Source organism: Corythoichthys intestinalis, chromosome 22 (genome assembly GCF_030265065.1).
Source record: "Corythoichthys intestinalis isolate RoL2023-P3 chromosome 22, ASM3026506v1, whole genome shotgun sequence".
Lineage (NCBI taxonomy): Eukaryota > Metazoa > Chordata > Actinopteri > Syngnathiformes > Syngnathidae > Corythoichthys > Corythoichthys intestinalis.
Genome location: NC_080416.1, coordinates 3,484,322 through 3,506,440, shown reverse-complemented (window position 1 = coordinate 3,506,440; position 22,119 = coordinate 3,484,322). Strand labels below are relative to the sequence as shown.

Genomic DNA, 22,119 nt, shown 5'->3' with positions numbered 1-22,119 from the left:
ACGCAAAAACACATTAATTCCATTTTTTTAGTACATTAACAGTACTGCTTGTGAAAAGTTTAACACAGAGGTGTCAAATATACAGCCCGCGGGTCAAAAGTGGCCCTTCAGGGGGGTCCGTTTCGGCTCGCGGGGCTGTTCTGCCCGTGCCCGATAGGCACGTTGTAGCTCCTTTGTACACTGCAAAAACATGCCCCCTGGAAACTAGTTAAATTCCCTTATTTTCAGTTAAAATATAACAGAAATAAGCGAAATTATCTGCCAGTGCTTCAAGTCAATTTTACTCAGATTTCTTGAAATAAGAACAGCTAGCTGAAAATAAGATTTACCAATGAAGGGAATAGTATATTTTCTTGTATTTACTGTTCGACTGTTAGTATTACTCTAACACACTTAATACAATCAATTAGGGAATAGTATCTTTTCTCTTATTTACTGTTTGTATTACTCTAAAGTACCTAATATAAAATAAATAGCATTTATATCATAGTTTAAGGAAAACAAGCAGAATATATTTGACATAGAGCATAAGGGATACATGACACCTTCTGACCACGGAAGCCCAACGCGTGCGACATGCAGCTGACTGAGCAAGATTGACGTTGAATACCAGGTGATAGGCAAGACATCTACAAGCCCACGTCTGCAACACCAAATCCCGCAATCAGCTTTTCAGGACAGTCCAGAACAAATGGCGGGACGTCCTGTACTACCACAACACCCGATAACAAAAACAACTCCTAAGTTTGAAAGCTCAGCGCCTCTCAGACGGTGAGGCGCGCCGAACCTCCCACCGCAGTTGCCTCATTAACCATGACCCAGCAACGGTGACACACAAACTTGACCACCCAAATCTGCAACAGGAGAAGACCTAAACACACACCTATTCCTGCCCACGGCCCGCACCGTGAGAGCCTTCAAAAAGACTGAATATTTAACTAATTGTTGTCATTTTTTCTCGGGAACCTTTTGTTGACCTGTGGTATGGTGACCTCTTCGTCTGGGTCTTTTGCTGTTTTGCCTTGCCGTTTGATCGTTGTTGACCTGAATAAATTCTCAACTTGTGTTTCGGAGCCTTTTTCCAGCTTTCAAAATGGAGTCACTACAAGGGATTAAGACTAATGTGAACGCGCGGAGTTTGGCCTTTTGGCCAGTTGTCGGATTTTCGCCAGCCCGGGTCGTTTTAGCTGTGCCAGCGCGGGTCCGGCGGTTCGGCTGGCGTGATTCCGGCAATCTGCCTAAAAGGTCAGATTCCTTCACAGACTTATTTTAAGAAATAAATTAATATATTTAACCTTATAGAAAAAAATTGTTTAAAAACTTTTTGAGAAAATTTTTAATATTTAGTAAATGAAATAATCTGACGCATTAATCTGTTAACTAGTCTTTAACACCTAAAACAAAACGGTCCCGCTTTGGTCAGATGAGACCTAGATTGAGCTTTTTGGCAACAAACATTCTAAGTGGGTCTGGCGTGCCACGAAAGATGCGCATGCTGAAAAGCACCTCATACCCACTGTGAAGAATGGGGGTGGGTCAGTAATGCTGTGGGGCTGTTTTGCTTCCAAATGTCCTGGGAACCTTGTTAGGGTGCATGGCATCATGAATGCTTTGAAATACCAGGACATTTTGAATCAAAATCTGTTGCCCTCTGCCCGAAAGCTGAAGATGGATCGTCACTGGGTCTTTCAGCAAGACAATGACCCTAAACATATGGCCAAATCGACACAGAAATGGTTCACCAGACACAAAATCAAGCTCCTCCCATGGCCATCTCAGTCCCCAGACCTTGTTTTGTTGGCAAAAGGTGTTGTACAAAGTATTAACATCAGGGGTGCTAATAATTGTGACACACATTATTTGATGTCAAATTTTTTTTTCTTTATGTGCGATTTTTTCCCCCACTGAATGAATGCACTTGTATTGAAGGTTGGATTTTTCTCTTTTTTTCCATTAAGGTCCCATATTATTTGAATTAAAAAAATATATTAGAAGCTAAAAAACACATCTTTTTCTGGGGTGCCAATAATTATGGAGGGCACTGTATAAGGCGAATGGTCATACCTTTAGTTTTGTGGTCAATGTACTCCAGGACGGCCCTCACGACCTGTACGAGGGTCAGGATCAAAGCACCGAATGCCAGTGAGCCAACGTGGTACCTGAAATGATTTTCAAGAAAGTTTAATAGATGATGTCACCAAATAATGGAGCAGAAACGTCAACCTACCTGACTGTGCGCACCAAAGAATCCAATAGGGGGAGCGTGGGGATGTCATCGGGTTTGTTGAAAGCCCAGTAGTAGGAGGCAAAGGCACCCGCCAGCGTGCATTGACCCAGAGCGATGACAAAGTTAACAATCCAGAGAAAGGCCAATGCGTTGTAAATCTGGAGGTTGAAGATGTTCTCCTGGAACAGCCCTTCTGCATTGTATTTGAGAAAAATGCAAGTGGCAGAAGGGCATGTTGGGTAATCCGATGTGTTAAAGGTCTAAAAGAAACAATGAATGAATCAGTATCACATACTGAAGATAGCCAGGGTTAAGGGTTTATATTAAAACACAAACAGACTCATTCAAAACCCTAAAGCCTCCTACACTGGATCTACGGTATGATTTATTGTAGGCTTCCATGCCATCCGTTTACCTGAGGGTCACAGTCCAGCGTGCCGTTGATACGGAGACACTCATCCGTAGTGGCGTCGAGAGCCACCACCTTGTAGACGGCCCCTCCCGAGGTGGCCAAATATCTGGATTGTTTAAGCTCAAGAGAAACAAGAGTCATGTGTTCTGTAAAGGTTCGGGCTCCAGGTCTTAATTGCACCAATCAGATATGACCGCAGTTTTCATGGCTTCTGAAAAATCTAAGCCATGTCTGATTTAAATCCACAGGGGTCAATCCAGAATTTGGGGACATATTGGGTTTACGGTTAGGGTTTATGGTAATTCAAATTAAATAGTTTCACGCACTCGTTTTTCATTGCTTTTTTTATTTTTTTTTAATTTTTTTTAGATTTGATCTTAGAAGAAGTAAGTCTGCTGAGAAACCACATTGTTTAGTATTTTGTATGTGTATTATTGAAAATTTGGGGGTAAAATGTACTCCACTACTCTACAATTCTGGAATAAACCACATTTTGACTAAATTCGAAAATATAAAAATCACATCCGAGTCAGTAAAATACAAAAACATCCAATTTGGCTCACTTCAGAAAGAAGCCATAAATATATACACACATATAGACACAAGAAAGGATACAACGCAGTAGTACCCCAGTAGAGCACACAAACCAAGAGTAAAAGAAATGTGATCAGAGGGTAAAACAAGGTGCTCATCATGACACCGATGGCCCTGTGGAACATTACACGTCAAAATGAAGATTCAAGATGTAAATTTGACCAACTAGTAATGTTTGATCTCGGCGGAACTCACTTGCTAGACTCTTGGATGAGCGCGATGGCAATGAGGATTCTGGATCGCAGGAAGATGAGGACTAAGATCAAGATTGCCTCCACCACAGAAATTATAATTACTGAGGAGGCAAAGAAAACAGGGGTCTAGGATTAAGATAATGCAGTAAGCAAGTACCGTATTGGCCCGAATACAAGACAGTGTTTTTTTTGCATTGAAATAATACTGAAAAAGAAGGGGTCATCATATATTCGCGGTCTCGACATTATACCCATTCAGGACACTAGATGGCGCCAGATATCATTGAAGCAATGTTCTGTCATGACAGATCTCAGCTACTCTCAAGTTTAACTAGTTTGCATTATTTTATTGCAAATTTTTTTCCTTATTCAGATTTGTTTCAAGACTACAGTTACAGTTAGACTTCACTTTGATGGTTAATGCAGTTATTGCAATTTTGTTGTTTTATCACAATAGATTGGTTTATTTACATTTCAAAAACCAGAAGCCATTCATTTATGAATGTGATTGCACTTTAGTGTACATATTTAAATGTTCAGATATTAAGATTTGAATGAGGCAAAATAACATGCTTTTCCTCTCAAATATATTGTTATAATCATTTGTTTCGGATGTACTGTAATTATTTTCTGTATAAGAATTAATTTGGTGTTCAACAAGTCTTTTTTCAAACTTGAGTCCTGAAAAAGAGGGGGTCGTCTTATAATCAGGGTCGTCTTATATTCGGGCCAATACGGTAATAAGTAGAGCAGGGAAGCTTTGAGCACCTAACGATTCGATTACGATTACGATTCAGAGGCTCCGATTCGATTATAAATCGATTATTGATGCACCCCACCACACTTTTAATGTTTTGTACATTAGTTCCAAAATTGTTCAAAAATCCTCTCAGGCTAAACCAAACTATTTTAGTATCAAGTTAACAGTTAAAAACAGTAAATAAAATACTCAAGTCCCCATTCTGTATCAAAAGCTTTAAACTACATTCAAATAATTTTAATGTTGTGAATCAAACGTTAAAGTTATTAAAATTGTTCCCGTTATTCCATAATTTCCCATCGGTCTACTTTTGACATGTCAAAGTTTTAAAACTGTTTCATCATTTAAAGATAGATTCAAGTCAAGATTTTGCCAATTTAGGGATATTTTATATAAAAAGTAATTAGGTTTGCTACAACAGAGCCTTCTCGAGAAGTCTACTGCTTTAAGATGGCGGCAAGTCTGTCATTTCGCATCTAGTTCTTTGTATATGTCGTTGTCTGTCATTTCACATCTAGTTCTACAATATGTGATATCTACCATAGCCATATGTTGCCGTATGTTTTTAGCAACTAGCAACCGGTAGCAGTTTGTAGCGGCTGTTGGCCGCAGCCAGGAATGTTTTTTTGTTGTTGTATTTTTTAATCTAGCGGCATGAGTTGAACAAGATATTTACTCTCGGTCTGTTTCTCATTGCGTCCCGAAGACCTGGCTGACTGTGTTTTATTTCCGCTTCACCTGGTATAATTCAATAATCGGAATTTGGATGTTTATGAATCGTTCTCGAAGCTTCCACGGCCGAATCGCGAACAATCTATGAATCGGAAATTTCGCACGCCTCTCGTAATAAGGGTGCCCAACCCTAAAGGTAACATGTTTTTTTTCCTCATTCGTCCAAATATAAGAAGGTAAATTAAACTCACAGAAGGCCAACCAGGTCTCTTGCACTTCCAGAAATCCGAAATTGCTGTTGAGTCCAATGTTGGTAATGGAAGCAGATAAACCCTTGTAATTAGTGTACTCCCAATAGCAATGCCAAATCCCTGAAAGGAAATCACACAATTTCAAAGACGCATCGACACGAGCAATAGATGCAAAGTTGAATTCATATCTACCGTATGCTCCGGCGCATAGGACTCCGAAAATAAGGACCCACACTATGACGCGGGCAGTGTATCTCAGCAGCAGCAGGAATAACATACTGAGCACCATGGCTAGAAACAGAGCACTGTTGGAGAAAAATATGCTATATTTAGAATTAAAAACTAACACCAAAAACATGTTAAGGATATATACCGTAGAAATGTCAAGAAACCATTTAGATAGATGTGGAAAACAGAAAAGGAGATTGGAATACAAGATATTCATTCATGCTCGGGTGCGATCGGAAAGAAAATGTAACTTGATATAAGAATCAATAACTTCACTGTATATTACAATGATACAAAGTGAATAAGCGATACCGCATTATAGTTTATTTTTTTGTTCTCTATGTTTGCCAACAGATAGTGTGTATATTAACTCACAGAACGATCCAGGGCCATGAGGACGCAAAATCCTCAAAGATCCTCACGACGATGTCCCTGGCACCAAAGCTGTCCAAAATGTCCCTAGTGAATAACAAAACATACTCAGTTGTACATAGTGGTAAAAATTCCAGAAAAGCATGCTGCGTTCTACTCATATTGATGCAGTGAAAAATACTACAATAAAAGAAAAATACACGATTGTAAGGCACCGATTTTGAATGTCACAGAAAAAAAAAAATCAGAATTTACATGTCCTTATGCGTTGAAATATCATTGTATTTTACATGACTGTATTCTTCACTGCATCCAACCCCAAACTTAACCCATGCTGGTAAAAAAAAAAAAAAAAAAAAAAAAACGTGCTACGACTACAGTAAATCTTAATGGGACAGACAACACCGAGTATAAATGGCCTTTATGTGAAAAACAGTTTCTCAAAGTATTCAAATTTCTAAGACCTCTGAAAATAGATCACTTCTCCTGTTTCATATTACAAACATCTTGCAATTTCGGTAATAATCCCTGTATTCGTTCTTGAGTTACAGTGTATCACAAAAGTGAGTACACCCCTCGCATTTCTGCAGATATTTAAGTATATCTTTTCATGAGACAACACTGACAAAATGACACTTTGACACAATGTAAAGTAGTCTGTGTGCATCTTATTTTTAATTTTAGTTAATTTATTTTCCCCTCAAAATAACTCAAAATATAGCCATTAATATCGCCACAGTGAACTTAAAGACGAGCCGCACATTCGCCATATTTACGGAAAGTACATGCTACCTTCATGGTTTCTTTTGCTTTTAACCAAGAATCGAGACTGTTTTACGTCCATATCTATAAATAATTCAGGGATTTAAGCATTTATTCTCAAGAATTTTCAACGAAAAAAGCCATTGTAGCAGCCCCCTTATCACAACAAAGAGCTAAGAGGCTAGCATCATTCGTCGACACAGTTACATAATATAAATGCTAACTGCACATTTTTTTTGCTTTTAACCAAGAATCGAGACTGTTTTACGTCCACATCTATAAAGAATTCAGGGTAAGCATTTATTCACAAGAATTTCAACATAAAAAGCTCTTTGCTCGGGTCTTGTTGTAAGGCGGCGCCACAGTGAACTTAAAGACGAGCCGTACATTCGCCATATTTACGGAAAGTACATGCTCCCCTCATGGTTTCTTTTGCTTTTAACCAAGAATCGAGACTGTTTCACGTCCATATCTATAAAGAATTCAGGGATTTAGGCATTTATTCACAAGAATTTTCAACAAAAAAAAGCTCTTTGTTTGAGATTCCACTTGGTCAGCTTTGACGGCCTCGCCAATAAGGCAGGCCCCCTACTTATCGGTCCCGAGCCCCGTGTCCCGTCAATACATTATGAAGTCTATGAGTTGTCTTGAATACAAAGTGAGACGAACAAATATACCATAATTTCTGAACTATAAGGCGCACCTGACTATAAGCCGCCAGCCACCAAATTTGACATGAAAACGGCATTTTTTCATAGATAAGCCGCACTGGACTATAAGCCGCAGTTGTCCTCATTGTATTATGGGATATTTACACCAAAAGATATTAACTGGTAACACTTCATTTGACAATGGCACCGTAAGACTGTCATGAGACCAAATAACCCACCATTAAGCTTTGAACCAATTGGCTGCAAAGCCTTATTGTCACTAAAAGCTTCATTTGGCCATCACTGTTTCCTTGGGCTAGACAGTCAACCTCTGCTGCCACCTGCTCTCAACACTGTTGTCATCCAACATTCCTCCTAGCATGCATGGCGGCGCTACAGATGTAAATAACAATCATGTTCTGTGCTAATTATTTCTTCAGTTACTGTTCCAATTGTTTCATTAATTGCTGGTTATGGTATTTGCTAACATTTAGTGGTACCAAAATAATGTCATAAGACAGTCATAATTATTACATGACACTGTCATAAGCACTAATGATTGCTTATAATAGATGTCGGTTAGTGTCATCCAGCAAATTATCTCACTTTTGAATGGACGTACAAGATCTGAGCTGGACATAAATGGAGTTAGTGACATAATATGGCACATGACACATATTGACATCTGTCATAAGCATTCAGTACTGCCCATGATAGTGTCATGTCATAATTATGATGTCCTTATGACAGTCTTATGATGCTGCTGTCAAATAAAGTGTTACCTATTAACCCAAATAAATCAACAAATAAGCCACACTGGACTACAAGCCGCAGGATTCAAAATGAGGGAAAAAAAGTAGCGGTTTATAATCCGGAAATTAGGGTAATAGCCTCCGCTTCGATAGGTTGCACCGACTACCAGAGGTAGTTATATTTCTTTTACAGACACGCGCATTTGATAATGATTAACAGTGACGTTACCAGTGTTGTTAATCTTCCTGAAAAAAAGTAATTAATTATAGTTACAAATTACTTCTCCCAAAAAGTAATTGCGTTACTAACTCAATTACCTGAATGTAAGAGTAATCACTTACTTGACAAAGTAATTGGTGATAATTACTTTTTTTTTTTTTTTTTCCTCAAAAAAAAAAAAAAAAAAAAAAACATTGGCCACACTATGTGAAGTTTTTTGTGGAGGTTTTTGGTACAATTGGCCCGAGCCCAATTCTTTACCCTGATTTACCCTTTACCCTGAATCAACTGTTAAAAGTTGTTAAAATTGCTCCCATTATTGCATTAGTTCCCTTCTCTCTACTTTCGACATATGAAAGTTTTAAAACTGTTTCATCATTTAAAGATAGATTCAAGTCAAGATTTTGCCGATTTAGAAGTATTTTAGATAAAAAGTTACTCAGGTTCGCGAGGAAGGTTCTCTACAACCGGGCCGTCCTAAAAAGCCTACTGCTTTAAGATGGCGGCTGTCATTTTGCATCTAGTTATATCTATATACAGTACATGTGATATCTACCATGTCTACCATATCTACCATAACAAGCGGGCGTAGTTTGTCGGCTATCGGCTACAACATGTATTATTGGAGCTACCTAGCACCGCGTTTGCTTGGCGTCACAACTTTCTTGCCTCCTGCCCGCTCCTGCTCTGCTCTGTCGTCTCGGTGAGTCCGTCTCCCTCAGACTTTTCGACCAATATAGTAACGCATAGTAACGCATGCCTTTTCGTCCTCAGTAACGGTAACGGCGTTGCCAAGATGAGAAAAGTAATTAATTATATTACCCACTACTGAAAAAAATAACGCCGTTAGTAACGCCGTTATATTGTAACGCCGTTATTAACAACACTGGACGTTACAAGGAAGGGTGGGCAATCTGGGATACTGGGTATTTGATAGCCTAAAATACCGCCAGCATTGATCAAACGTCTGCACGTAAACACTTTCTGTCCTCCTGGAAATACTGTCTTTTTTATTTATTTTAGTTTTCTTCTCTGTTACACATCACAAACACTAAATTGTGATTTCTCAATTCGTTAAAGTACATTATTTCCACTGGGATGCACATGATTAGGGTATTGTCTGTCCCTTTAAATAATGTTGAACTTTATGGAACAGCGCTGACTCATGCACAGCAACTTGACTAACTACGACCAGTCGCTAGTCAAAGGATCGACACACTTACAAAGCAAACCACTCTGTCCTAAAGAGAAGAGAAAACAGTAGGGGTGTTAAAAAAAACGATTCTGAGATATATCACAATATTACGTCACGCAACTCTCGTATTGATTCAAAATCCGTATGAATCGATCCTCACACGTGTTTCTGGTGGAAATAAAACAATTCAGTGGCTGCACTTTGACTCCCATCCAGTAGTTGGCAGCATGCAGCAGCATTGCGTTGCAGTCTGCTGAAGTAACAACATTTAACTAATCCGAGTAGATATTTGTGTACGTCGCCCTCTAGTGGTTGGTCAGATTAGTCCTTTTATAAATCTGAAATTTGGCCACATTTTGTATGGTGTTAAATGAAGGCCAAAATTATTGTAATCTGAAAAAAAAAGGATTAAAAAATTTTTTTAAACTTGAATGATTAAGTTTTTTCTTGAATCTTTCAAAAGAATAGAAGAATTAGGGGATTACAGCATTTATTCACAAGAATTTTCGCCGAAAAACCTCTGTTTACGCCAGGCGGCCGCTAGCCTAATTCGCTAACAGAGTAGCATTGTACTTCGACAATAGATGTAAAAGAAACGCTAACTGCACGGTTTCTTTGCTTTTAACTAGGGTTGTTCCGATCATGTTTTTTTGCTCCCGATCCGATCCTGATCGTTTTGGTTTGAGTATCTGCCGATCCCGATATTTCTCAATCCGATTGCTTTTTTTTTGCTCCCGATTCAATTCCAATCATTCCAGATAATTTTTTCTGATCATATACATTTTGGCAATGCATTAAGAAAAAAATGAATAAAACTCGGACGAATATATACATTCAACAAACAGTACATAAGTACTGTATTTGTTTATTATGACAATAAATCCTCAAGATGGCATTTACATTATTAACATTCTTTCTGTGAGAGGGATCCACGGATAGAAAGACTTGTGACTTTGTATATTGTGACTAAATATTGCCATCTAGTGTATTTGTTGAGCTTTCAGTAAATGATACTGTAGTCATGCCCAAATGCATGATGGGAAGTGGAAATATGACTGTGCGTAGTGCTACCAATTGATATATCTTCTCTGCGTTGGCAAATAACATAAGGTGTTAAAATAAAGATCAATTGCTACCTTGCTTCCCCACATTGCTTCCCTTGATATTTATAATCGTAGGGAGAGGGATTGTAAGGTTTTAGCCAATTAAAAAAAGGCTCAAAAGGTTGCCAAAATTCACTCTACTCATTTTACGCTGCCTTTTATCTCTCTATATAGGTAAAACGGCGCCATTACAGATTCAGCGTGACAATGCGTGAGTTGGTCGTGCAGCGCATGCATTAATTGCATTAAATATTTTAACGTGATACATTTTTTAAAAAATTAATTACCGCCGTTATTAGGATAAATTTGATAACCCTACCTTAAGCCTAAACTAAAGACTCTGGAAGAGTGAAACATATTATGTCTGTAACGTTAAACACAATTAGAAAACAATTTAATTAAAAAAAATTTTTTAAAAAGGCATGGCCGATATTTTTTTGCCGATTCCGATACTTTCTTTGAAAATTACGTGATCGGGACATCTCTACTTTTAACCAAGAATCGAGACTGTTTTACGCCCATATCTATGAAGAATTCGGGGATTTAAGCATTTATTCACACAAGAATTTTCACCAGAAAAGCTCTGTTTACGTCAGGCGTCCGCTAACCTCATTCGCTAACAGTATACAGTGTATAATGATTATAAATGGGTATTCCTATTCTATAATAAGTCGTGATTATATATATAATGTATTAATAATCTATTTACATATTATTTATGATTGATTCTGCATATTTTCCTCAAGTATCCAGTTTCTGATGTTAAATTGAGAGATTTATAAGCTGTTGAAAACTTGCAGTAAATAAAAAAAAAAAATAATACGTTGCTATTTTGGTCAAAAACATATATGTTAAATATTGCTATTGATCATCAAAATATAGGTGATTATCTCTGCATTTGGTGATTTTTAAGCATCTAGTGTAAAATCTGAGAATTTTATCGCCATTTTAAGTTTTGTTATACTTATATAAAAAATAATTATTCGGGATTTTATTAGGGAAAATCTTTGATTTTTTTGATGCTGCTGTTCATAGAGAGTCATATATGCCTAAGGTAGGTGCGTCTTTTGGTTTTAGGTCAATAGCAGCTTTGGTTTTGAAAATATTTGATTTTTTAAAATTATTTTTAAATAGGCCCCCTATTTTTTGGCCCCAAATCCCATGTCCCGTCAATATATAACGAAGTCTATGGAATGGTGTACGTCACCCTCTCGTGGTTGGTCGGATTAGTCCTTTTATAAGTCTGAAATTTGGGCTCATTTTGGCTTTGACTGCAAAAACGTAGGCATGGAATATTTAGAGTCCTGCATTTAAGCAGGTTTGGGCTAAAGCAGGTTTGCACTAAAAAAGAGAAAATGTTACAATAGCCATATGTTCTTCAAACATAAAACAAAAACATTTTTACTTGAGTGCTGGATGAGGTTTCAGGAATAACTGATATAAATGTCGAGTTCGAATTTTTTTTTTCTTCTTCTAAAGTTATGTACAAATATCACAATAATTTTCTTAAACTCATTTGCTCCCAAAAACGTATAAATACGCTCTATTATTTCAGTGTCCCAAAGACGTATACGTCTTTTAGGTTTTTTTTCACAAGAGACATCTCTGGGTTCTGATTCAACTTAGCTCCAAAGCACAACGCTGAAAATCAATTTTAAAGCAAAGCAATAAAACTGGCCCCTGGAGGGCAGTAGCGCATTTGGTAAGACCCGCAACTCGATTCAACAGAACGAACGGCCGGGCCGCACGGCCGGGGCGCCGGCGGAAGACGACCGAATGGACGTCCAGGATGCCAGGCGGCGGGCGGACGATCGAGCACAACAACCGGGAGGACGCCTAGGATCCCAGGCGCTGGATGACAGAGCGAAACGACCGGGACCATCAGTGCAGCGGACGATGCCATTGAGTCCGTGATGCTCGCCGAGCAGAGACAGGTGGCGATGAGGGAAAAGTTTACCCCGGCTGTTGCGGCCACAACAGCGTCATCTCTCAGTTAGTTTTGTATACATAAATTGTTACTTTCCTATCAAAAGCTATATTTGTCTTGCTGTTTATGTTATTTTGTAAAAGGAAAACATTATTCAGATGTTTCCGATGTAACTAAAGCAGGAAATAGCTGTGTTAAAGTCGAAGTTATGTTTGAAATGTATGCTTTCACAAAAAGCTCAATTTCTCCGTTTTTCCATCAGGAATTGGAAAATTGCTCAAACTAAGCTATTTTCTAATGCTGATTACTAAAGAATAGAAAAGGATATGAACTCACTTTTTTTCCTGCTGAAAGAACAGAGTCTAATCTTTCTTTTGATGGGTTCCATGTTTATATAGCAATAGAACAGAATTTTCTGTGGGCCTTGCAAAATCAGTCAAAATCCAGTAAAACGGCTGGGAGCGAAGGGGGTTGCACTGGTGAAAATGGCTGGGAGTGAATGAGTTAAGTGTAGTACCGGGATTAATCGGGATCGAATCGAAACCGTGACCTGTGAATCGTGATACGAATCGTACCGCCAGACATGACGCAATACACACCCCTAGAAAACAGCATCATTAAAGTGGGCGCGCCTTCATTTTGGAATTTAGCAATGACAAGTAAGGTTCATAAATGTAAAAAATATATACAGTATATACTTTTCTGGTTGTTTGTAAAGTAACATCCCATATTGCAATTCACTGATATTCGTAGTCTGTACCCAGTGCTGTTCTTGATGATGTTGGACGTGTCATTGATAGAAGGTTTCAAGCCTGGAATATTGGAAAAACTTGGTGGCATATCCACAAGCTTCTCGACATCAGGCAAACATCTTCTTAGAACTGCAAAGAAGGGGAGAAATTTAAGAAACTGTCATCTTGCCATGACCAAAACAAAGCATCCCATGAAATAATTTCCCATTACCAGAGGTGGTGGGAACAGTAAAGAAAGGGCACAACTCCTGATCCACAATCTGTTGAACGGTCTGCAAAGAAAAAAAGAGAAAAAAACATGGGTAGTTTTGCAAAAATCACTTTTGCATAAAAAGGTGCAAAATTTACCATTTCAGTGGTTGACAAGTCTAAAGACGGCAAGCAAAAGCTTTGAATGAAAACATCCTTCGGTTTTTTAGCGTAGTCTAGCGGCCCCACAGCAGAAAACTCAGTGGGGCACTTTTCCACGCATATCTGTAGAAGAGGAAAGCGGCTGTATTACAACAAGTTTCTCAGACCCCCCCCAAAAAAAGTCACAGTCCGCATCCAAATCATTCTACCTGCTTGGTTGGACATTGAAAGCCATGGAGAGCGGCTGCCATCACATTAACAGATGTCGCACATTTGAGAATGTTAAAGTAGAACAGTGAAGATCGGTTCCTGAGAGAGCACACATACACAAGAGAGGAAAAAGGAAAATATCAGTTCACATAGTATTGAAGGCATGATATATTGTATATAGGGCTGTCAAAATTATTGCGTTAACGGGCGGTAATTTAATTTTCTTAAAATAATTACGTTAAAATATTTGACACAATTAACTAGAGGTGGGAATCTTTGGGCACCTAACGATTCAATTACGATTATGATTCAAAAGCTACGATTCGATTATAAATCGATTATTGATGACACCCCCCCCGGCGCTATTAGCTGCTTTTAATGTTTTGTACATTAGTTACAAAAACTGTATATATATATATATAAAAAAAAAGCCTCGCAGGCTTAAATAAACGACTATTTCAGTATGAAGTTAACAGTTAAAAACAATAAATAATATACTCAAATCCCCATTCTGTATCAGCAGCTATAAACTACATTCAATTAATTTAATGTTGTGAATCAACTGTTAAAGTTGTTAAAATTGCCCCCGTTATTCCATAATTTCCCTTTTGTCTACTTTCGACATGTGAAAGTTTAAAAACTATTTTAAAGATAGATTCAAGTCAACATTTTACCAATTTAGGAGTATTTTAGCTAAAAAGTTAATTAGGTCCGCTTGGAAGGTTCGCTACAACAGCCTTGCAGGGAAGTCTACTGCTTTAAGATGGCGGCCGTTTAATAACGCCCGCATCTAGCTTTCTGTCCATGTGCTGCTATCGCCACCGAGCCTATTGTGCATCTAGTCCTATAGAAATATGATATCTACCGTAACATTATGTATTGTGGACGTACTTTGTAGCAGCTTTCGGCAGCAGTCAGGTATGTTGTTGTTTTTTTTTTTTTATCTCGCGGCATGAGTTGAGCTAGAGCCGTGAGTTGAGCATTGGCATTACCCGAGGGGCCGGATAATGACAAGCATGATGTCTAGCTACTCTCGCTCCGTTCCTCATTGCGTCCCGAAGACCACGCGGCGCGCTGAGTGTGTTTTACTTCTGCCTTACTTGACATATTTCAATAATCGGAATTTGGATGTTTGTGAATCGTTCTTGAATCTTCCACAGCCGAATCGCGAATAATCTAAGAATCGGAAATTTCGCACACCTCTACAATTAACGCACATACCCCGCTCAAACAGACTAAAATGACAGTACAGTGTAATGTCCGCTTGTTACTTGTTTTTTGCTGTTTGGCCCCCTCTGCTGGCGTTTGGGTCCAACTGATTTTATGGGTTAGTACCATGAGTGAGCATGGTGTAATTATTGACATCAACAATGGCGAGCTCCTAGTTTATTTTTTGATTGAAAATTTTACAAATTTCAATAAAACAAAAACATTAAGAGGGATTTTAATATAAATTTCTATAACTTGTACTACCATTTATCTTTTAAGAACTACAAGTCTTTCTATTCATGGATTGCTTTAAGAGAATGTTAATAATGTTGATGCCATCTTGTTGATTTATTGTTATAATAAACAAATACAGTACTTATGTACCGTATGTTGAATGTATATAACCGTCTTGTGTCTTATGTTTCCATTCCAACACTAATTTACAGAAAAATATGGCGTACTTTATAGATGGTTTGAATTGCAATGAATTACGATTAATTCATTTTTAAGCTGTAATTAACTCGATTAAAAATGTTAATCGTTTGACAGCCCTAATTGTATATTTAGTAATTTAAGGTGACTCACTTGTTTGGTCCAATGCCACAAAACCATCCAGTTGAGTTTCTTGGATAGAGAACTTGACGGGGATCTCCGTAAAGCCATGCTAATAGAAGGGAGAGAAAAACAGATAAAGGATTAAAGTGCCGATGACAGGATTAAAAAAAATCTTAAATTGCATTATTAGGATACATGCCATACATACATCTGTGTTTTTATTCATTTTAAAAGGTAATATGTTGCCATAGTTGAAGTATCGCAATACATATCGGATCACCACGCAGGTATCGGGATACGGATCGGATCGTGACCAAAGCTATTGACTACAGATGCACTTCCCACTCACCTAAAATCCCAACTGCAAGGTAGCCAAGGATGACTGCTATAAACAGCACACAGCAGATGATGTCAGTACACCCTCTGGAGGAGGAAATAAAACTTATTAGTGAGCTGTGTGGACTTTGCACAGAGATTTGTCTTCATTCAGATAGTCAGTTGACAAATGACAAAAAGTCAACGGGGAAGAAAGAAAATCACCTCTTTTTTATGGGTCCATTAAAAGTGGGATCATACTGGAAAGGTTCACCTAGATAGAAAATAGAAAGAAAATTAACCATGACTACCAACAATACAAACAAATATTAGATTTTATCATATAACCTTAATCAAAATACACCAACAATACAAACAAATATTAGATTTTATCATATAACCTTAATCAAAATACATCCTCATTTTAAATTTGTGATATTTATAAGTATGTGTTTTGTACAGGTATTATTAAAAAATTAACTCAGGTGTTCTTTTCAAGTTAATGATTTACTCCAAAGACAAAATAAGGAACTGTTTATATGGGTGACGGGCTTACAAGTGCAGTAAATATATTTAAAACAGGGTGGTGCAGGAAAGAAAAATGTTTCCTGGAACAAAAAGAATTACTAACCAGTAACAGCAATGGGAAGAAGATCTATGTCTTATTTCACATAAAACAAACTAGGTTTAAAAAAAAAAGCAACACAAGCAAATGAGAATTAAAGCATATGCGCAACACCGAGACTACCAGCTGAGTGTTATTTGAATGACATTTAAATTTACAATGTGATGTTGACATTATGCTGTCGGAAGATTCCAAATAGAGTTGAATGCCAAGAAATGTTCCCCAAAAAAAAAAAAAAAACTTTTTTAATCGGACATCACACTATTATGTCTGTTTAAAAAGAACTCTTGAGAACACTAAAATTGGTCAGGATTCCCATGTGGAATATCTTACACTGCTCAGGATTAAAAAGTGACAAGAAGAAGCATCATGAAATGCCCCCGACAAAGGAACCTGTTCATCAGCCTCTTGCAGTGACAAGAGTGTCACATTTCACAATGCTGTGTTTGCAGTAAATGGTGACTTGTAAAATGGTTCATGGTAACTGCATTTAAATATGTCTCAGTTTCACAAGGTTTTTACTGCTTGAGCTAGAAAATGGGTGTTGTAGGTCAGGCGGAAGTAGCCTGAAGTTATCTAATGATTACAGTCACTTGCATGATTTACTTCCAACCTAGATAGAGAGGGAGAATATATTAATTTAAGTATGATTAGGGGAGATGGATTTGGATTTAATCCACTCTTAACATTCATGAATTATTTTGTATTTTTGTTTATGTTTAAGTACCGTTAAGAAATACATACTAACACACGATTGGTATAATTTCAAAATTTCTGTCAATTTAACATTTTTATTTATCAAGGGCGTAGGTTTGCATAGGGACGGTAGGGGCATAACAGTACCAAATTTTCAGGAGGCTCAAATTGTCCCCACCAACTTTTAAGCAACAGTATTAGCGTGATGTAATGACTTCAGTTATATGGGTCATTTAGATTGTCTTCCCGTATGTTGTAAGAATAGAATTGAACCGACCATCATTAAGTGAATTATGTTCGGACTTACATTGACCCCTTTTCACTTACTGAATGTGCCAGTCCATTCTTCCCTCAAACGCATGTTTGATTGGCTGATGACTTGATTTTTTTTTTTTTGTTAACTTTGGCTGAGCTTGTGGACAAAAGCAGCAGTGTTTTACCTGAATGATATGGAGGTAGATTTGTGTCTTTATTATTCAATCAAAAAAAAAAAAGTTGCTTAAATCAAATAAAAAGTTGCTTCACTCAAAATATATATTTTCAATCAAAGAAAAAGTCACTTCAACCAAAAAAAATGTGTTTGAATTAGGGCTGTCAAACGATTAAAATTTTTAATCGAGTTAATTACAGCTTAAAAATTAATTAATCGTAATTAATCGCAATTCAAACCATCTGTAAAATATGCCATATTTTTTTGTAAATTATTGTTGGAATTGAAAGATAAGACACAAGATGGATATATATATTCAACATGCGGTACATAAGGATTGTATTTTTTTATTATAACAATAAATCAACAAGATGGCATTAACATTATTAACATTCTGTTAAAGCAATCCATGGATAGGAAGACTTGTAGTTCTTAAAAGATAAATGTTAGTACAAGTTATAGAAATTTTATATTAAAACCCCTTTTAATGTTTTCATTTTAATAAAATTTGTAAAATTTTCAATCAAAAAATAAACTAGTAGGCCGCCATTGTTGATGTCAATAATTACTTACACAATGCTGATGGGTGCTGAAGCCTATAAAATCAGTCACACCCAAGTGCCAGCAGAGGGCAGCAAAACTCCATAAAACACAATTAACAAGTGGGCAGTTCACTGTACTGTCATTTAAATCTGTCTGAGCGGGGCATGTGTGTTAATTGCGTCAAATATTTTAACGTGATTAATTTAAAAAATTAATTACCGCCCATTAACGCGATAATTTTGACAGCCCTAATTGTAACTAATTGTGAGCTTCTTAACGAGGAAGATAACGTGGCAAGTTAGCATGCCAAGATGGCTAACTAATTACCTCTCTACCATGAAGCTATTTTTTGGCAAGTCTTCCGCCATTATAAACATTTGTTTAAAAAAACATTTTCATAATACAGACCGGTGTTTTTTCTCTCTGGCGACTTTCTGTGTTGAGAGAAGGTGTCTGGGTATAATGTGTATAAGTCGCGTTTTTTTCTTCTTCATATTTTGGCTGGGGGTGCGACTTACACTCAGGAGCGACTTATGTGTGAAATTATTAACACATTATGATATCATTACACATGTTATTTTGGTGTTTTGGAGTGACACTGATGGTTTGGTAAACTTGTAGGCATGTTCTTTATGCTCCAGTTATCTGAATAACTCTTAATAGCTATGGCCACGCTCGCGTTCTGCCTTTGGCAATGTGTGTTCAATTGTATTATTGACTTTTTTATATTGAAATGCATGCTTTTAGTTTGTGGCGCTTTCACGCCCACGTGGGGGTGCACTCGCACTTGTTTACTTTGAAGAAGAGCGCTCACACGCCAGAATAAGACGGACAGCTACGCAGCGTCTGAGCGAGTGGGCGAGAAAGAGAAAAATGGCTGCGAACCTACGTTCATTGTTTATGCTTGTAAAATATCTCTACAGAGGCAACGCCTGTGTGTATCTTTTCTGTTATTGTTGTGCGTTTTCTACCCGCGATCGGACACTTAGAGCCACTTGTGTGGTTGTTTGAATGATGTGCTAATGCTAGCGAACACATGCTAACAGTTTGTGTCATTGCTGTAATAGCAGCTAATTATCATTTATTTACGATGATGCAAACCTGTTTGGTATCAAAGACAAAATTGATTTGTATTATTTCTAATTTTAGTTTCACTCTTCACCATCATTTGATGGTGTCATAAAGACAGCCAAAATAAAGTCAGCAAATTATACGGACGTCCAGCATCGTCATTTGGGAGTTTAGCTCGCTGTATACCCAGGACCGAGCCGTAGCGTCCTGGTGAGGACAGTATATTCGCATTTCGTTGTTCGTGCACTGTACACTGTACATTTATTCAGCATGTTGTTCTCTATTGTATTTTTATATTAAATTGCCTTTCAAGATGACATATCTGTTCTATGTGTTGGATTTTATCAAGTAAATTTCCCCCCAAAAATGCGACTTATACTCCGGTGCGACTTATATAGGTTTTTTTCCCCCTCTTCGTTGGGCATTTTATGGCTGGTGCGACTAATACTCAGGTGCGACTTATAGTCCAAAAAATACGGTAAATAAGGATACAAGTCATACAAGCGCTCTGTCTCTTACTCTCCATTAATATTCAATGATTTATTATTATTAATTGCAGTTGGGGAATGCGTTTTACATAAAATCAATTTGATCAAATGTTGTTTAAGTCCAGTTCTATATTACCAAGGGTTCTTGTTCCAATGTTGAGCAACCTGAGCTGTGGCTGTGGGTTAAGTTTTATTTATTTCAATTTTATTCAAAATATTTCGGTTATTTAATTTTTGTGATTTTTATTTATTTTTACATTATATTTATGTTTATGTTCCAAAGTGCAAATATGTTGTGAAAAAAAAATCGTGTTCAATGGAAAAAAGTTACATACACCTCAAAATAGCACATTTTGCTATAATTGCAATTCCGTGATACCGTAAAAACCACAGTATTTTTGCTTACAGTTATCATACCATCAAAATGTTATACTGGCACATGCCTAGTTACTACCCACCTCTGATTAGGGGAGAGACTCAGTTGTTAATAACAATTATGTTGCTTTTGAACGGATGTTAAAGATGCAGACTCGACATAAATCGAGTTAGTGACAAAATTTGCAGGATGACACTTCAAGACATCCGGCATAAGAATTCATTAATGTTCATGACAGTGTCATGCCATAACTATGACAGTCTTATGAATCCATTGTCAAATAAAGTGTTAGTGCGTAGTGCCACATAAAGGTGTTTTGTTAACAATACAGCCTGAATTTTCTGTACAGGCAATGTTTTTAAATGATATTGATGGCATAAAAGTGCCATATACCCGTGTAAAAATACTATTCCATTCTAAAAGATTGAATACCAGTGAAGTAAGCTGAGGTCTTGCCTACACTAAAATTCATGTATTGTGGACAGAAGTTGTCGAAACAATTGTCAAAAGTATCTCTGACAACAACTGAAGGTTTAACAATATTCACAACCCCAGTCTAGATCCTCTTCACTGGTATTTTTGTAAATAACGGAGAAGACATGAAATACAATCAGTATTTATCTCTAGGGAGGGTTTATTTACCGTAGCCTTGTTAAACCTCCCACTCTGTCAATACACTTGCGACTCCATCAATAGAACAAAAAAAAAATCAAAGTGTCATACAAACCTTTTGTAATTCTGTATAGTGTGAAGAATGCCAAGGAATGTAATGTAAACCCCGAAAATCTCTCTATTTTCGTTATTTCTACTGTGTTATGATATGCAATTTTTTTGATTACCCTCTAATGGAAGGTTCCACTTCATTTACATTCATCCAGTGACGTCACGTACAATGTGTTGATTGTTAACCAGAAATTATTATTCAACTTAAGCTTTTCATAGATTAATAATCAAGCCTGGAAAAAATACCTTATTTTTTCCTCATTCTGAAACCATAAACTTCTATGAAGAGTACACCTGGTCCTGAGTTTCTGACATGATGTTTTGAGGATGGGCACACAATGACCCAGTTTGTACAGCATCATAAGAATAAGTCACAAAAAGAACCGATGAGAAAAGTAATGAAATAACCGGATAGAAGGGGTGGGAACCTCTGGGTACCTCACAATACAATTTGCGATACAAAGCTCATGATAATGGCGATCCCACAATATGACGATTAGTGCTGCAATGATGAATTGATTAACTCGAGTAATTCGATTACAAAAAACTTCAAATCAAATTTTGCTGCTTTGAGGATTCGTTTAGAGTGGAATTGTAATGGTTTGCTTTGAAAGTGTTTGCATTTGGTTTTATTTATCTGGGTGGATACACTGCCCTCTAGTGGTAAGTAGGCGTGTGACAAAATATCGCAATGCTGATATATCGTGATATATGTCTGTTTTGCTTGAGCTAATAATTGTTTATGCATTCGTTATTTAGTTTAGAAGTATATTTTGCAGTTTTTTTGTGAGAATATGTGCGTGAACGATTTTTTAAGAGCATTGTAAAAAATTGCATTAGTATTTTATAGCATTTAAGCGACCGGATATTTTCTATGCAAGTTAGCCAATTGCGCTGTTGTTATATTTATACACTATTTGGGGCTAAATTCAGATACTTTAATTCATTTTTATATGCATTTATTGTTCTTGTGAAATAAAAGTGCAATTTTACAGTTTGAAAAAATACTCGGGAATTTAAAAAAAAAACATTTTTTTATTTAATTTGAAAGCTCTTTTGAAAGTGCAATCTTAGCAAGCAATCTCCTAAAATTGATTCCGAACGCATTAAATGTTCCTAATCCGACTACTCAATTAATCAAATTAACTAATTGATTGATTAATCGATTACCTAAATAATCGATAGCTGCAGCCAAATGACGATATCACAATTACCGATACATGGGTTAGGAAATCATTCTACAATATTTTACTGTACAAGTAATAAACAGAAAAACAAGCTCTTTTCATCCGTCTGCTGTGAATCAAATTGAGTTTTTCGCCAGTAGACGTCCAATCTGTTTGAAGTGGGAGGGATGACAGCGAATGAACGAATGTGCATTCACCCCTCCAAGGGCATCTAGCGACGTCAATGGCAGCCACTGAGTTAACACAAGCTCAATTCCAGCGGAAGTTTT

The 22,119-nt window shown here is 37.1% G+C and overlaps 1 protein-coding gene across 2 annotated transcripts in view; it reads right to left on the bottom strand.

The window, feature by feature from the left end:
- slc44a4 (solute carrier family 44 member 4) overlaps window positions 1–22,119 on the bottom strand; it is a 28,562-nt gene that overhangs the window by 4,422 nt on the left and 2,021 nt on the right. For both annotated transcript variants that reach the window (XM_057827894.1, XM_057827895.1), the window contains exons 3-17: window positions 15,937–15,985; window positions 15,746–15,819; window positions 15,427–15,505; window positions 13,632–13,731; window positions 13,420–13,545; window positions 13,283–13,343; window positions 13,080–13,200; window positions 5,714–5,797; window positions 5,303–5,415; window positions 5,111–5,230; window positions 3,429–3,528; window positions 3,255–3,347; window positions 2,643–2,745; window positions 2,228–2,487; window positions 2,065–2,159 (exon numbers count right to left, since the gene is read on the bottom strand). In XM_057827894.1, the coding sequence (XP_057683877.1) occupies window positions 2,065–2,159; window positions 2,228–2,487; window positions 2,643–2,745; window positions 3,255–3,347; window positions 3,429–3,528; window positions 5,111–5,230; window positions 5,303–5,415; window positions 5,714–5,797; window positions 13,080–13,200; window positions 13,283–13,343; window positions 13,420–13,545; window positions 13,632–13,731; window positions 15,427–15,505; window positions 15,746–15,819; window positions 15,937–15,985 (1,578 nt within the window). The remainder of the gene's footprint in view (window positions 1–2,064; window positions 2,160–2,227; window positions 2,488–2,642; window positions 2,746–3,254; window positions 3,348–3,428; window positions 3,529–5,110; window positions 5,231–5,302; window positions 5,416–5,713; window positions 5,798–13,079; window positions 13,201–13,282; window positions 13,344–13,419; window positions 13,546–13,631; window positions 13,732–15,426; window positions 15,506–15,745; window positions 15,820–15,936; window positions 15,986–22,119) is intronic.